The sequence below is a fragment of the Branchiostoma lanceolatum genome, chromosome 6 (assembly GCF_035083965.1).
Source record: "Branchiostoma lanceolatum isolate klBraLanc5 chromosome 6, klBraLanc5.hap2, whole genome shotgun sequence".
Taxonomy (NCBI): domain Eukaryota; kingdom Metazoa; phylum Chordata; class Leptocardii; order Amphioxiformes; family Branchiostomatidae; genus Branchiostoma; species Branchiostoma lanceolatum.
This window is the reverse complement of record NC_089727.1, coordinates 7179796-7195243: the sequence shown is the minus strand read 5'-3', so window position 1 is coordinate 7195243 and position 15448 is coordinate 7179796. Positions and strand designations below refer to the sequence as shown.

The 15448-nt window shown below is 42.8% G+C and overlaps 3 protein-coding genes across 4 annotated transcripts in view; 1 reads left to right on the top strand and 2 right to left on the bottom strand.

The window, feature by feature from the left end:
• Window positions 1-15448, bottom strand: part of LOC136436347 (ELMO domain-containing protein 2-like) — a 202805-nt gene that overhangs the window by 105767 nt on the left and 81590 nt on the right. The gene's annotated exons all lie outside the window — the stretch shown is intronic.
• Window positions 1-15448, top strand: part of LOC136436340 (transmembrane protein 131-like) — a 111440-nt gene that overhangs the window by 88483 nt on the left and 7509 nt on the right. The window contains exons 24-34 of one of the 2 annotated variants that reach the window (XM_066430227.1): window positions 4-113; window positions 1791-1869; window positions 9280-9455; window positions 9926-10065; window positions 10796-10985; window positions 11492-12342; window positions 12733-12911; window positions 13390-13583; window positions 14185-14256; window positions 14678-14805; window positions 15165-15248. In XM_066430227.1, the coding sequence (XP_066286324.1) occupies window positions 4-113; window positions 1791-1869; window positions 9280-9455; window positions 9926-10065; window positions 10796-10985; window positions 11492-12342; window positions 12733-12911; window positions 13390-13583; window positions 14185-14256; window positions 14678-14805; window positions 15165-15248 (2203 nt within the window). The remainder of the gene's footprint in view (window positions 1-3; window positions 114-1790; window positions 1870-9279; window positions 9456-9925; window positions 10066-10795; window positions 10986-11491; window positions 12343-12732; window positions 12912-13389; window positions 13584-14184; window positions 14257-14677; window positions 14806-15164; window positions 15249-15448) is intronic. The other variant, XM_066430228.1, reaches the window with a different exon arrangement.
• Window positions 1158-7548, bottom strand: LOC136436342 (galactose-3-O-sulfotransferase 3-like). Its single transcript, XM_066430232.1, has 5 exons — window positions 7218-7548; window positions 4753-4982; window positions 3810-4088; window positions 3341-3514; window positions 1158-2843 (listed from the first exon to the last, which is right to left on the bottom strand). The coding sequence occupies exons 1-5, from the start codon at window positions 7429-7431 to the stop codon at window positions 2607-2609; spliced, it is 1134 nt and encodes a 377-aa protein (XP_066286329.1). The 5' UTR covers window positions 7432-7548; the 3' UTR covers window positions 1158-2606.

The window sequence follows — 15448 nt, the reverse complement described above, 5'->3', positions numbered from 1 at the left end:
CAGATGAGAAGGCTAACCATTCAGAACCCTGCAGACGTTCCAATCCTGGTGCAGCTTGTCCCCCTGGCACTCTACCCCAACGCCTCTTCTGTACTGGAGTACATCCACCACTCGTAAGTACTTGACCACTCGACAAGTATGGTGGGATGTTTAACGTGCTCAAGGTGTGGTGCATCTGTGCACCGGGGTACCCACACTGAAATATTGGTGCACAAAAGTGCACATGCACCCAGTATTTCGAACCCTGAACCGTCCACCTCTCGTAAGTACAGCTGTTAGATCATGATAGATGACATCCTGACACTGACCTATGAAGTCACAGCTGGGTAATTTAGATCACAATGCGGAGATAATGAATTTTGGAACAACGCACACCTGATTTAAGCACGGGCAGATTGCATGACTGTGCACAGTGACGTTGGGTGCAGTAATTGGTGTTGAAGTGGCTGTTGTGATCATTAAAAGCTGTATGGGTATCTTCATCGGAGATGCCCCTGTGGCTCAACTGATAGCAGCCTCACAGTTGAGCTGCTTTTTTCCAAATAGTTTGTAACTGGGAGACCCTGGTTCAATGTCAGTAGGGGCTGCAACGTCTTTCAGAAGAGATGAAAAATGGGGGTCCCATGTTTGAGGAGGTGCCTTGAGCACATTAAAAAGGAACGGCTAGCAATCCCTCCCTGTGAAAATATACCCTGCTGCTGAAACAGCAAGGAAACGTGCTGCCCTATGTTCCACAAGACACTGCACGGGTCTGAATGAAGGGCATCTTCATTAAGTTGGCATCACACTGTCAAGGACCTTTGGCTGAATTGTTGATCTCCATGCAGGTCACAGAATTTCAAAATCTCTGGATTGTCAAGCATATAGTCTGCCTAAAAATCTACCATTACATTGGATCAATGATGTTCATTGACCTTCAAACATTGACCGACCGACCTAAAAATTGCACAGTGACACCAGGCATATTACTGCAAAAATGTCTCCCAGTCTTGTTGAGTGATCTATTATATTTCTGCTGTATGACAGCAGCTTTAATTTGAATAGTTTAAAACAATATTCTGGAGCAGGGTGTAAGTCTGTCAAGTCAGTTTCATGTAATCATGCCAGCAAGCTGGTGTGTTACACAGAAAGTTATAACAAGAACCAATACACACATGTTGGCATGCACATTTAGTACATAATATAGAAAGAACTTTATTGACAAAACAAACGGGCTACAACTATAGACACACAAAAGTAAATCATGGTATATGAATATATTTAATCATTGATTATACGTTATGTACAGTATATGGGGTTTAACTACCTTTTACACTATAGTTTCTCATATTTAAACATTCTCTTGATGTATTTACCTGTCTGCAAGGATTGTCTACTCCTAGAATATAATTGAATTTACATGTAACGTTTAACTTAGCTATTGAATGATTGATTGTATGAATTTCTTTTGAGCCAGTGGAGAGAAAGTTGATTAACTTTGACTGTTTCTCACTGTATTTTGAAATGATCAATGACAAAATGATGTTCATTCTCAATCACAACATATAAAAGCCAGAGAGAAATTGAGTAAGATCAAATCAAGATAGAATAGAATGTGTTGCAATGCCTCCTGGTGGTCATGCTAAAAACTGCACCTGAAAGAATCTGTTGCTTTGGTAGAGGTTTGACAACAGCTTCCAAAGTGCTTGACAAACAGTCACAACACTTGCTACCGGGTATATGTGCAATAAACAAGTATGACTTAACAAACTCACTCTTTAACGAATGTTTGTTTTTCCCTCTTTTTACAGCATTGATCCCCATAACAAGATATTTGAGTTGACGGCCGACAGTGACATCTTTTACATCCTGGACACAGAAAACAAAAATGTAAGTCATCTCTTGTATACCGTAAATGCAGAAATTTTCGCAGTGGTTTTATGTTCGTGGTTTTCACGGTGAAATTTACTACTTAAAACCACTGCGAAAAGCTGTTCCATTGTGTGACTGTAGCGCTACTATTGTTTTAAACCCAAACTCAAAACCACCACGAAAACTCAATTTTCCCTACTGCGAAATTGAATCCCCGCAAACATTTCTGCATTGACAGTAGTGCGAAGATCTTTAAACCTAGGAAATGCTAGGTCCAATATTAGATGTCTACCAATACACACTGTTCATCTGAAAACCTGTCAATACAGGACTGGTTGTCCTCTAATAAAGTGAAGTATTATGCTTTTACAAGAGCTGAGATTACTGTTGGAGGATCCTCATTTTATAGCTTTAAACAACGCTTGCATCTACATATAGTAGATTCACAGAATTTGATCCATGTAGCAAGCGGCCTATCTAGCTTCCAATCCACAAGAGGGCTAAAGGAATCTACGTTGCTCTCAAAAAAAGTACCTCTGTTTGAACTCAGTCCCGTTTCATACAATGTTCATTCTAGAGAATCCATGCACCTACACAATTACAGGAAGAAAACATGTCATGTAGTTTTTCCTGTCTATAATGGAAACCTACAGAGAAAGGTCTAAGAGTATTTTTCACATACAGTATGTAAGAATGTTGGAATATGATGAAATTTGCCTAATATGGAAAGTCTAATCGGAACAAATTGAACAATTCTAGATATGTGTTGTACCAAAGTGCCTTCTTTTAGGTCCTCTCTTCTTTACCACATGTTTTGAATGCTTTCTTTCCATCTGTAGTTTCCTCTCATATTTTATCTGTTCCATCTTGTATTTGAAGGTTGGCTGTCCTTTGATGATTGATCGTAAGTTTAAAACGGGTCGTATGATTAACCACCGCCCCTCCTCTTTCCGTGATGCCTTTTGTCGTATTTCCTCTGTCAGGTTCCATGCCTGTGCAAAAGGCAAAAGTAGGGATAAGGTAATCTGTCCAATCCCCTACACAGTGGTGGTGCCAGGGGGTGGGTTATGGGGATGTGATGGGACGAAATATATTTTATTAACTTAGCTTAATCTGCTACAAAAAGTTGCTCATCAAAATGCAGGAAATAGCATTTCAGAGGGTCAATATCTCAAAATTTTCTTGAGAATTATGCCCCCAGATCTCCATAGGATTGTCGCACATTAGCAATAAAATACCAAAGGCCTGGATGGATTGTATATTGGTATTTGGTATATAGGTATGTCTTGATGAGACCTGGTAATGATTAGATTTTGGGCCCACAGTGGCTTGTAACGGTACTGCAGCAAAACTTTCGGTTTTGATATGTCATTTTCTGGACATGCTATGGTCATGAGTTTTGAGTTGTAGAGAGCTCTTGGGACAGAGGGGACATGTACATGTACATGGTGTAGGTTTGTTGTATAGTATCGAGAGAATATATCCCTACCGTGGTCTGCATGATCCTGCAGTATTCAGCATCAACAACAAACTGTGGACTCCACTTTGTAGCCTCCACTGTGAGTGTGCGGTTAGGCTTCCTTTTCTGTTCGCCATGACAGTAGAAGCTGACGTTTCTCTTGAGTTCTCTGTAGTAGTAGAGCTCCTGGTAGAAATTCGGACCCTGCATGGTAAACACACGATCAATGAGAAACACTATAAAGCATAACAAGGATAACTTGGGTTCTTTTACATGCTTGAGGTGAGGTAAACTCAGGACCTCCATTTAACGTCCTATCCAAGGGATGTTCCTAACTGAAGCTAGGTACTCATTTTTACCTGAGTGAAGTGAGGTGATTCGTGTTTAGTGTCTTTCCGATGGCACAATGTCAACAAGGCACGTCGGGATTCAAACCAAGGACTCTAGGACTCTGCCTTTATGCCACGGTGTCGGTACTGGTGGTCATGCGTGGGCTTACCTGTGCTGCAATCTTCCTCCACAAGGACCTGTTGAACGTGTCGTACAGAAGGTAGTCCACAGCCTTCCACCTCCGCAGGTTGGCCAGCTCCCGGGGGGTGGGGGTGTACGATTTATAGGAGTAGTTCCCAACGTTTCTTGGAACGGTGTCGTACAAGACGTCTTGCATCTCCCAGCACATGAGCCGCCTGAGGAGAACGAAGGATTCATCCAGGTGTTCCAGCAGCAGGACCAGCGTGAAGTCGTATTCTAGTCCTTTGATGTATCTTTCAGCCGCTTCCTGAAGAGGGTTTTGAAGAAGAAGAAAAGCTTTGGTTGGTTGGTTGCAAGCAACAAAGTGAAAGTGATGTTGAACCAATTCAGCTCAAATAAACTCATGAACTAGTTGAGTTAATCTTCCACTGGTCGTGACAGAGAAGACAGACAGTATGACACAGTTTATGTCAGGTTCGTTGTACTGGGGAAATTCCCCTAGTTCTTTTCAGCAAGCACAATGAACAATGGTTCACGGTTTAACGTCCCGTCCTAAGGACTGTGACTATGACTTCGAACTCATGACCTCTTGGTCCAGAGGCAGGGTCCCTAATCACTAGACTACATTACACAAGCTATGGTTAGCTGTTGGCTGTAACCACTTAGTCCTTTCATGAAAACAGAGGACTGGGAGGAAAACTCGCTTCTGACTGTATTCATTACCATTTACATTGTAAACTGCTAAGTACTAGAGTACAGACTTTCCCAGCAGATTCTGTTCACAGTATTTTTTTGTGTTTGAAACAGAGAGAAGAAAACAACCACCAACCAAAGAATTAAATCCAATTGGTAAACATTTGTGTCACTGTATTAGATTAAATCAAACCTACCAACCATGAAAATTAATTGGTATGGCCTAAAAGCCCTTAGAGAGGCAATTATCATTTTAAAAATGCAGCACGCTTTAGTACCATATCTTCGGCTCCTTCGGTAGGGTAGCCCATGTCGAAGGCCAAGTGGTTTCTGGTGCCGTCCCAGGTCACATTACAGAAGCGAAAGTAGGCCTCGGACAGAGTCTTGTACCTCCATGGGTCTCTCAGGAAAGACTTTATAGGATTGGTTGAGGTGATCCTCAGCAGCTGTGGGAGGCTGTAGAACCTCATGCAGGACTTCAGGTGGCCGAGGGGCTCTCTAATGAGAGCTGTTTGGATGGCAAGAAAGAAGGAGAGAGAAGAAAACAGTTCAGTTATGTCAGCAGAAATTTTAACCAATATGCAATGTTAACTATGCATACAGTCAAACCTGCCCAAGGCGACCACCCGGGGGACCGAGCAAAAACGGTCAGGATGGACAGGTAGTCGCCATGAAGAGGATTCCAGTCATAACATGTTTCCAGCTCGAGGTGTTCAAATACCGTGTACCATGTAGATGGATGGAAAATTATGTGATTTTAGACAGCATGACCCCCACCAGGTTCAATTCTTATTGACAGAAAGATCCTACAGAAATTACATTTTCCGTTATCGTTGTAATATTTGTATACCGTTACATCGTGAACAAATGTTCGTCATAATTTTGACCAAAAACAATGTCTGCCTCGATGACCTTGCAGCGCCCTCCCGCATTCACACGTTACGTTAAAGTAAGAGTACACACACACACACACAGGCATATAAGATCTAGGTTTTAAGGCCTGAGACAAATCCCTAGAAAACACTTGCTGACCCCAGCCTTCTTTTGGGCGCCGACCGCTGGATTAAAGCGGCAAAAAGTTTTCGATCTGACAACTGAAGGATGAAAACGGAAAGTTGTAATATCGCCACCGAGCACGCGACCGCATCGAAAGGTAACAGTGGAGCAGAACGCACAGCGTCGACGATTACAACACAGCGCCCAATAAAGGTTTGTGAGAGTCATGGAAATAACAAGAATATGAAAATATTAATTTTCATCAATAATGAGAGTTTTCTAAATATTCATATACAGTAGCGTCGTGTTTTAGAAAAGTCAGCGTTATGCCGCGCTGAAACAAAGATGGCGTCGCGGACCAAGAAACAACATGTCTCGGCCAACGTTTTGCCCTCCACCGCGGAGTCATTTTCCGGCGGAATTTAGTAAGACAGAGACATATTTTTGTTGAAAATACAAGAAATAGATAGTAATTTCTGTGAAATCTGACTTTTTGACGCCATGCACTACGTGATCGTTTTGAAAATTGAGTTCAAACCGAACCGAGCTTGCGGTAAACTATAAGATTACGATGGGCACAACAACATCGATATCTAAGTATTCACAATCCTTTGTATTTACAATGTTTAGAGTGGGAACGTTTTATTAAAACACTTTATGGAGGAATCAATGCTTTTGATATATTTTTGTCCGTCAAGGTCTTAAAAACATTTCCGCAAAATCCGACAGCAAAATTTGATGTCACCACACGCCGGAAAAACGTGGTCGCCATGAGCAGGGATTGTGCTCTGTGCGGTCCCAATTCGTGGCGGTCGCGTTGGACGGGTGGTCGCCTTGGGCAGGCCGCTTAATGCTTGTGCCTATGGGGAAAATTTTCGGGACCGAGAAAAAGCGGTCGCCATGGCCAGGTGGTCGCGTTGAAAAGGTGGTCGCCTAGGCAGGTTTGACTGTACATGTGTATTCATTTTGGTAAACTCATTAGATATTGTCTTGTCCAGGTGTAGTGGAGACATTTACTGTGCAAGATGTGTAGCTATGATAACAGGAACCCATTGGTGGTCAGAGACTCCAGACATCTGTTACTGATTAGTTGGCAATAAAGCGGATAGACACCCGTCTGTCCAGATCACTTCTCACCAGGCAAGCCACGAGTAAAGACCTCATCCTTTGCTCTCCCTAGCTAGTGCTTTCCCTATAGCAACACAGGAACTTAATTTTGACGTAATAAGGGGAAAGAAGGTTTTAAGTTTTCAGTACTGTTGAAACCATTCAATCTGTAGTTGCGGTGTCATAAATTTGAGGTAGAGAGGTCACTGCAAAAACGTGAGAATAACACCACCGCAATTATTTTAAGATGTATTTATCTGATGTACGCTGTGTTTGTAGGGATATTAGGTAGAAAGGGGAAAGGAGGTTTAAGTTTGCGGTTAAAACAATTCTGCGAAAAACAACTTTGCAAAAATGGCAAAAATAAAACGCGGTAACTGCTGACATCTGAAGATTCACCGTACTTACAGATGTAGTTGGAGATTCTTTTTACACAACCAGTAAGTCTCACCTGCTGACATTTCAGTGTCTGTCAGACACCTTCCTCAGAGCTTCTGACTGGAGTACTGCTTCTCACCACTATAAGTAGCCGAAGTAGGTGAAACGTCAGCAGGGAAGAGTTACTGGTTGTGTTAAAAGAATCTCCAACATCCTAAGTATGTTCTACCAACCTGATGGAATTTTTTTCGGAAGTACTTACAGATGTACGCTGTGTTGGCAGGGAACTTGGACCGTAGCCATGTTTTGTTGTACACCATGTGGTTGAACAGGACGTCATAGCGTTCCCCTGGGATGTGGACATAATCCGTTTCGGCCGGGGGGAACGGCCAAGAGATGTAACCTCCCGCTTTTGCTACCAGCGAGGTGAGGTTGTGGTGGATGGTGTATCTTTGGAAGATGTTTACACTCGTCATGCTGCCAGTCTTGTGCGTTTTGATGAAGACAAATTTTTGTCTTGGCTTGAGGCAAGTACTTTGGTCCCAACTTGAAAATGTGGGACTTTTGAATGGAGGTGGTCTTCTTCTCTGTCCAAACGTTGAAAAGGGGCTAATTTTGTGAAATGTCATGTTGCTCTGGGGACAAAGAAGTAAAAACGTGTCATATTCACATGTTGAACAAGCGAACATCAACTTCATTGCTGTAATCATTAAATGTGTAATTTGCTTGCAAGAGGTGAATTACTGTACTTGCTGAATGAGTGAATTGTAGTTTGCTTACCTGGATGTAATAGACCAGTAGGAAGCATAACAACATCACAGTTACTGTAGCAAATCCTTTCCAAGTGGTTTCCATATTGGATTCAATTTGCTGGCAGTACTATGTACGGGGAGCTTCAGGCGTCAAAACTCTGCATATCAAAGATCCCAACACACATGTGGAGCAAAATAAAGCTGACACGTTGTCCTTGGCTGAAAATGCAAGGTGTGGCTTGCCCGATTTTGCACTGCTTAAGCTGTCTGAAATGCGTCATGGTTCATCCAGGCATCTGAGGCAGGCCGCTTTATTTTTTATTCAGGCAGGCAGACAGCCATTGAGTTATTTGTGGAAGTGAAGTAAAAAGAACATGATTCACATGAATTGATACAAGTATGACTTGGATGTATAGCATACCTTTGAGCTCACTATAAAAACCTAGTAAAACCCCTTAATTATGCATGAAATGGACTTGACTACATAAATAAACAGGGTAATGTAAAAACTTGTTCGACTAGTCCAACAGCTGAAGTAAATCCCTTTAGGCAAAATTCTGTGTTCTGTGACCTTTAACCACAGCAGGGATTGGCAACAACATTGTATTCGGGCAAAGTTGGCTGGTATTCCAGTAGTTGACGTCGACCTACTTGAAATAAGTCATGGCAGCTGCCCTATGCTTTTAGTTATATTATGATATAATAAATTAGTGTGGACCTGAACACCGCTTAACCTGCGAGACTGGCATCAAAAGTCATCTGTTTACTTACAAGGACTTCTGTTAAGCCGTGGCCTAAGCAAGCTTGAAGGTCATTACACACTGTTGTCATACAAGCGTCTCGGTGGCACAGTGGCAGGGTGTTTGGCCCCAGAACCCAGTGGTGCGCTTTACCTGGTATGCAATACAAACAAACAAAAACAAAAGCTTTGGTCCTTGGTACAAAGTCCCAACCTTGTACTTTTACCCAGTGAACGTTCTGTACTGTTAAAGAGAAAGTCCCAAATAGATATTATGTGATTGAAAACTAATTTAAAAGTAACCTTTCTTTCACTTCTTAGATACTTGAAATATAGAAGTTTGGTTCTTCTGTAAGAAGCTACTGTGAAGTTATTCATTTTCGTAGGGAATTGATTTGGTGGTAGGAGGGAACAGGAGGTTTGCTAGATGTTTAGAGTTGACAGTTGAAACAATTCAACCTTATTGTATCACTACCAATAATCATCTGGACAAGATAGTGGCTCAGATGTTCTGATTACTGTAGTACCGGTAATACAATGGAACACTGGGAACATTTCATGATTCTTTAATGCTTAGTTGCCAATGTTACCGGCCCAATGTGGGCGGGCCTGGCCCTAAACAGGACCACAAATAACGACAGAAGCAGTATAAGTGGGAGTGACGTTTATTCCATCTGTCTGACAAGATATTCAATCTGAGATCTCCTTTCAGTGCGCATGCCCTGTCTGGGCTCTACCATTCTTCAGCTAGTTCAGCTAGTTCTAACATGCTACACCAGCACAGCTTTACATTTTAAATCAAGCTAACCTTTGTATCCCTACAACCCATTTAGGTGTCTACCAGTAGAAGCATAGCCACGCAGAGGTCTATGGTGGAAAGCAAGCTCGGCGTTCGACCCAACAGAACAGTTGTGACGACGTCCATAGCACCAGGAGCAGAGTTCTCTGTTCACGTGGGGTTCACACCGAAAAGCTCAGAGGCGCAAGTCCTAACAGCTATCTTTATCAGGTAGGGAGCCTTGGTATCTTTGCTGTCTATAATATCAGTTGAATTTGTGAGCTGTAGAACTTGATAGGTGAAGGACTTGATAGTTGAAGAACTTGTTAACATAATTCTGACGTAACAATAAGGATTGACGTAACAGGTGACTATCAAGATATCAACCTGGAAACCAGACTGTAACGTTTGATCCATTCACACTGGGATGGACCTCTACTCTTTTCAATTAGTGTGGTGGGTTTTTTGACATGCTCAAGGTGTGTTTCTCCTCAAATATGGAGCCCCCAGCTTTACTTCCCATCTGAGAGGACATCCCTAACAGAAGCAATGCACTCATATTCGCCTGAGTCGAGTGAGGAAATTGGGATAACATGTTTTTCTAAGGGCACAACACTGGGGTCTGCTGGGGATTGGAACCCAGAACCTTCAGATTCTAAGTCAACAACCCTAACCACAAGACCACATTTGTGATTCCCCAGGAATAACTTGACCATCCTGGACGCTGTGATCGCCTCGGGGCAGGGAGCACGGGAAGAGTTCCGCCTGGGCAACAGGAAACCTGGCAAAGGCACCAAGCTCAAGTTTGACCTCAAGGAGGAGCACCTGGCAGACTGCAACAGTAAGTCATCAGTTTGTCGTTGGTTTATCTTTGTCTTGGACAATACTATGTAAGACGGGATGACAAAGTTATTTGTACACATGTAACAGTGGGGGTTCAAGCATCTCCAACTGACCAGTCTAACTGGTCGCGACCTTTTAGCCTAGTGGTTAAGCCGGTTTCGGCAAGGCTTCAAATCTCGGTTGGAATCACTTGTTTCTACTCGCTCCTTTGATTTGTTTCACACATTTACCAAGTGTTTATGCCTCGCAGACATTTCGGTACCCATCTGTCACCTACCTTTATTTGGGCAATACTCACTGTCAGTCACTGGTTGTACTTCTCACTGCAGCTAGGTGTTGCTGCTGCAGTGTGAAGAATGCGGCCCCAAATATGACCACTGAGAAAATCTGTTCCACTCTTGAACCGTAATGAGGGGGGATATAAATTCAGTCACGATTCTTCACCCTGCAATTGTGACTTATTAGGATAGCAGCAAAATATGAGACCAACAATTTCTGAGTGTACATTTGCTTGCTAAAATGCCAAGAGGCTAATAAATTAGAAAACGTAAAATCTGGTCAGTCTGGAACTGTAATAAATTAGATGTTAGTGGTAAGAAAAATAGATTTTGTTTGTATGAAAAGAAGTCAGCCTGGAGTCTTCATTCTATGCATACCCTCATTTGCTAAATGTAGTAACTGTTGGAATTACATTGTACACTCAAATGCACTTTACATATTCTTCACAGGAACTCTTAAAGCGAGGGTGCCCAACTTCACAGTTAGGAAAACTTTTATGGCCAAGAATGCCGGTCAGCTGCCTATCCAGGTGACACAGATGGAGATCAACGGACAGCTCTGCCAAGGCTACGGATTCAGGGTTCTAAACTGTGAACCCTTCAACATCAACCCTAATGGAACGCACAGAGTGGACATCGCGTAAGTAGTGCTCAGTAGCGCCTCCTCACAGGTTTGTCTGGAACTGCATCTCGGCAGCATTGGCTGGACTCTTACTTGGCTTGATGGTCTACTATGCAATGGTGAAAGAAAGCAAATCAGCCCAAATCAGACCATACAAATGTAGGGGGCCCAAATCACTACATAATGAGCCAGAGAGAGTCACATCAGCCACTGCCCACAGCCATCACATTTTTTTCTCTAGAGCACTACAATCATCCCACTATGCTGGCTGCAAATTAGCAAAATAAGAAGAATAATTTGCCAGGGGAGTTTGGCCACCATAGAGTAATATTTGCGCGGGAAATGTTTTACCTTACCACAGACTCACTCTCCAAGCCAATTGTACCCTATATTTGCCGAAATTCTACTACCCTGGTATCCATAACCTGTAGGAAGGCCTCAGGTGGAGGCTATTGGCAGCTACATGTAGTTCTGTGTCTCGTGAGATTTGAAGTGACCAATGTTGTATATTCTTCCCTCCACAGATTCACGCCAGACTTCACACTCGCCCAGGTGCAGAGGGAACTGTGGATAACGACTGCACGCGACCAGGTCCTGAAGTACACGCTGCTAGCAAAGGTTCCCCACAACAAGCTGGGGCCCTGCGCGGCCGCCATGCCGCGGCCGCCCTGGGAGCACATGCTGTACGTTTCCTGCGCTTTCCTCATGACCGTTTTATTTATCGGTGTCCTCATGGCAGCCTACCTGGAATCAGAACGCATCACCGAGCCTCTAAACAGAAGAAGCAACGACTTACAACATCAGCAGCAACAGCAGAACCTGCATCCACCGGACAAGTTAAACCCTTTCGACTTAAGGAAAGACGTGGACAGAGGAAAATCCTTGCAACACGATGTTACAGACGGTACTCACGATCAGACTAGTGGCACGGTAAGACGTAAAAAGGATCCCTCCCCACCGAGTGGGGGAGGGTCCGTCACACCGACACTGCTCAACAACAGAGTGGTGACCGGCCAAGCAGTAAACAACGGCAAGACCAACATCACCGTCGTCAGTGAGAAGAAGTTCTTACCCGACAAAATAAAACACAACAACCTTGGCAACCACGGCCAAGCGGCGTTCGTCGACAACATTCACGACGACCCCAACAGCAAACGGTCCCGGCCCTCGAAGCAGCGAAACCTCGAGGACTGGGAAACACTCGACACCATGGAAAATTGTAGATCCGAAGACAGATTCGACGACGTAGAACTCCCGCCGAAAGGAAATAAGGATGGAAAAGGTCGGAGGTCGTCAGAACCGCTCACCTCCCTGCAGGAAGACCTTTGTTTGGATACGACGCAAGAGTCCCCAAATTCTTCCTCGCCTCAAAGACGTAAGTTTGTCTTCTTTTTTTTTTAATAACACAAGTGTACATAAAGCACCATCCAGCAGATCAGATCAGCAAGTTTGTCTTCTTTTACTAGGCGACACCAATTTGATTTGTTAGTTTGTGGACTAAAATGAATGCTTAACTGGAAAAGCTAAATGAAAACAAAGCCTGAGGACCAGGTTTATGCTTTGTTACACTCGGTTTTAAGGAGTAAGCACAGTCCTATGTAAGGCTTCTTCCAGCCCCCTGCTTTTATCATTTTTGCTGCTTGCTATATTTGTATAGTTTCACCTTAAAATTCATGCTTCCACTTGTCCTGAACTACTATTCTTTGAGTTGTCTTTTATTTTTTCTCTGCTAAATAGATGGTATTTTTCCTTCATGTATATGCAGGAGGGGGAAAAGTAAAGCCAAAGAGAAAGTTAAAGACAGCGCTGAGAAGAGAAGAGAAAGAGCGCCGAGCGCGGGAGAGAAAGGAGGCATCGAAGGAACCGATCCCCGACGACGCCTCGTCAACAACCACGGAAAACTCCAACCCAGATCTGGAGTCCATCGACAAGGACAGCAAAGATGTAAGGGGACAGGATGTTCATTTGTTCATTCATTCGTTCATTCATTCATCCATCCTGTTAATTCATTTGTTCATCCATTCATCTGTTGATTAATTCATTCACTCGCTCATTCATTCACTCAATTATCTGTTCATTCATCCGTTAAGTCATTCAGTCATTCATTCATTATTTCCTGTATTAAAATTTTCTTTGTTTCACAATATTTTGAAAATATAACGGAGAAGGAGAGTGATTCCAGAAAAGGTACTTTGAGGAAACTCCAAACATTCATTCAGTTAAGTACAGCTGAAAGTTGAAATAAGTAAAATCAATCTCCAGGCAGATGTAGCATCCAGAAACCAAAACAGTTTTATTACAGATTAGTGACTTTGCTGTCAAAGGTATCAACTATCAGTCACATGAGATCAAATCTAAGAGTTGTAGAGTTTTTGTTGTTGTTATAAGAAGTGTAACCACTTTGATATGCCATCTGTTACAGACTTCTAGTGTTCTCTCAGACCTTTCCGACCAGCTAGAACCATTCGGTCCTCCGGACAAAGAGAAACAAAAAACCAAGTCAAAGAAGGAGCCCCTGACAATGGATCCTGAGGACTTCAAGCCCTTCGAGAAGGCACGATCAAAATCTCGCCGATCGGACAAGGAGAATCTTTACGGCAATGTCATGCGGCCAAGGTGAGTTCTACTTAATAAGGAAACTACTTTCCTGAGGTCACACCAATTTGATTTGTTGGTTCTTGGATGTTTTTTAAACTGACAACATTGAAACAAAGTCGGAGGGAAAAATCTGTATCATGGCACACAGAGTGTCAGGGAGTGATTATAGATTTCAAATTCAAGTTGTAAATAAAATTGAATTGATAAATAAAGTTATACATGAATAGATAAATAAATGAAGTTTTCCTTCCGACCATCTGTTTTCATCCTAACCTCCTATTTCATTTTTACTTTGAAATATCCGAGGACAAAAGAAAGAAATTGGTGTGGACCATGGCTGTCTCCAGGACCCTTCCTTTGGTGCAGGACGGAGATTTTCTTGTTTGGGCGGACAAAAATTTCATCTCGTCCGTCCAAAAAATGTGAACTTCATGACATGAAATTGAGAAAAAGGTATTTTCGTATGCTGAAAAGGACAGATGTAACAACAAAAATCAACAATATGGGCTTCTAAACAAAGAGTGAGACAGCCCTTGTTTGGTATTACCATTTTACATTCAGATATCTGTTAAAAATCCCTTCAAGTTGGTGAATTTGATATGCATATTTTATATTTCAGCTCCTGTCAGGAAATGTCAGGATTATTGCTAGGTTTTACAGAAGAGGGTTTAGCAGCAGAGAGGAGAAGACGGTACAATTTGACTCGTACAATCATGTGGTGTACAATCTAAGGGTGTGCATTGGTTGTGCAGTACAATAAGAAGTAGTGACTTGCAATTGGTGGTATATAAGGTGCTGCAATGATGACACCATGTCATTCCCACGGAAACAAGCTTATAAAGTGACTGCCGGTGCTGGGAAAGGAATCCTTTTAGCAGCAGCCTTGTCTTAAAGTTTGTTGCCTTTTCAGGACAGCAGATTTGCAAGCAACAAGTTGATAGTACATGTACTGATAACATTTCCAAAGTCAAGACTGTTGCTGTGGCAGACAGCTTTCAAGACTTTAAAACGATTCTTTCCAGGACGATTTCAAAATTCAATGGCCTTTGAGCAAACGTGGCATTTGAAAGACTCATCAATAAAAATGTATCCACCCTTCTCTGTCCCTGCAGTACTTTGGAACTACCGTACACCACTGCGCTGGAAGCGAGTGAGAGACAGGCTAAAGGACTAACGTCCCCCCACTCCATCGCAGCAAGCGTGGCCAAGAGAGCACTGAAGAAGAACAGGAAAGGCAGAGGTAGTTTGATTGTTTTTATTGCATTCTCGGTAAAGCGTCTCATGGTGTAAAGGGTACAAGCTGCATATTCAGACAGATTTATTTGATGCACTTGCACCAGGAAGGACCCCTACTCTTTTGTATCTACGTTAAGTGTGTTGGGTTCTTTTACCTGCTCGAGGTGTGGCTCTCTTCGAACATCTACCTTGTAACAGGCTTTCCTGACAAATTGTCTCGGTACAATGATAGTATTATGATAATGCCGATACATAGCTATCCTGGCATTTGAACCCCTAACTCTGTGATCGTTTTTTGGTGTTGCCAGCCACCAGACCATAGGGTGCCATGTTACTGTACATCTTTCTTTTCCTCCTGTCTAGATGAGAAGAGTGACACCAGTAGTGAAGGTGGGAAGGACTCCCCTCCCCCACTGTGGGACCTCCCCAAATCAGGCTCCGCTAGTGGTAAGCTTGTAACTTAGAGTTACTAGAACTCAAGATCCATCTGTATGTTGATAGATGTAGATTAGACATCAAGGTAATAAGATACACAGTACAAAAGTTACTCAAGCAACTGGTTTCGTTAACAGCCAGATGTTTAAGCTAGCATCCACTAGCAGGTGCTATCAGAAAGGTCTGACCGTTTACAGAACTTATCCAGGTGT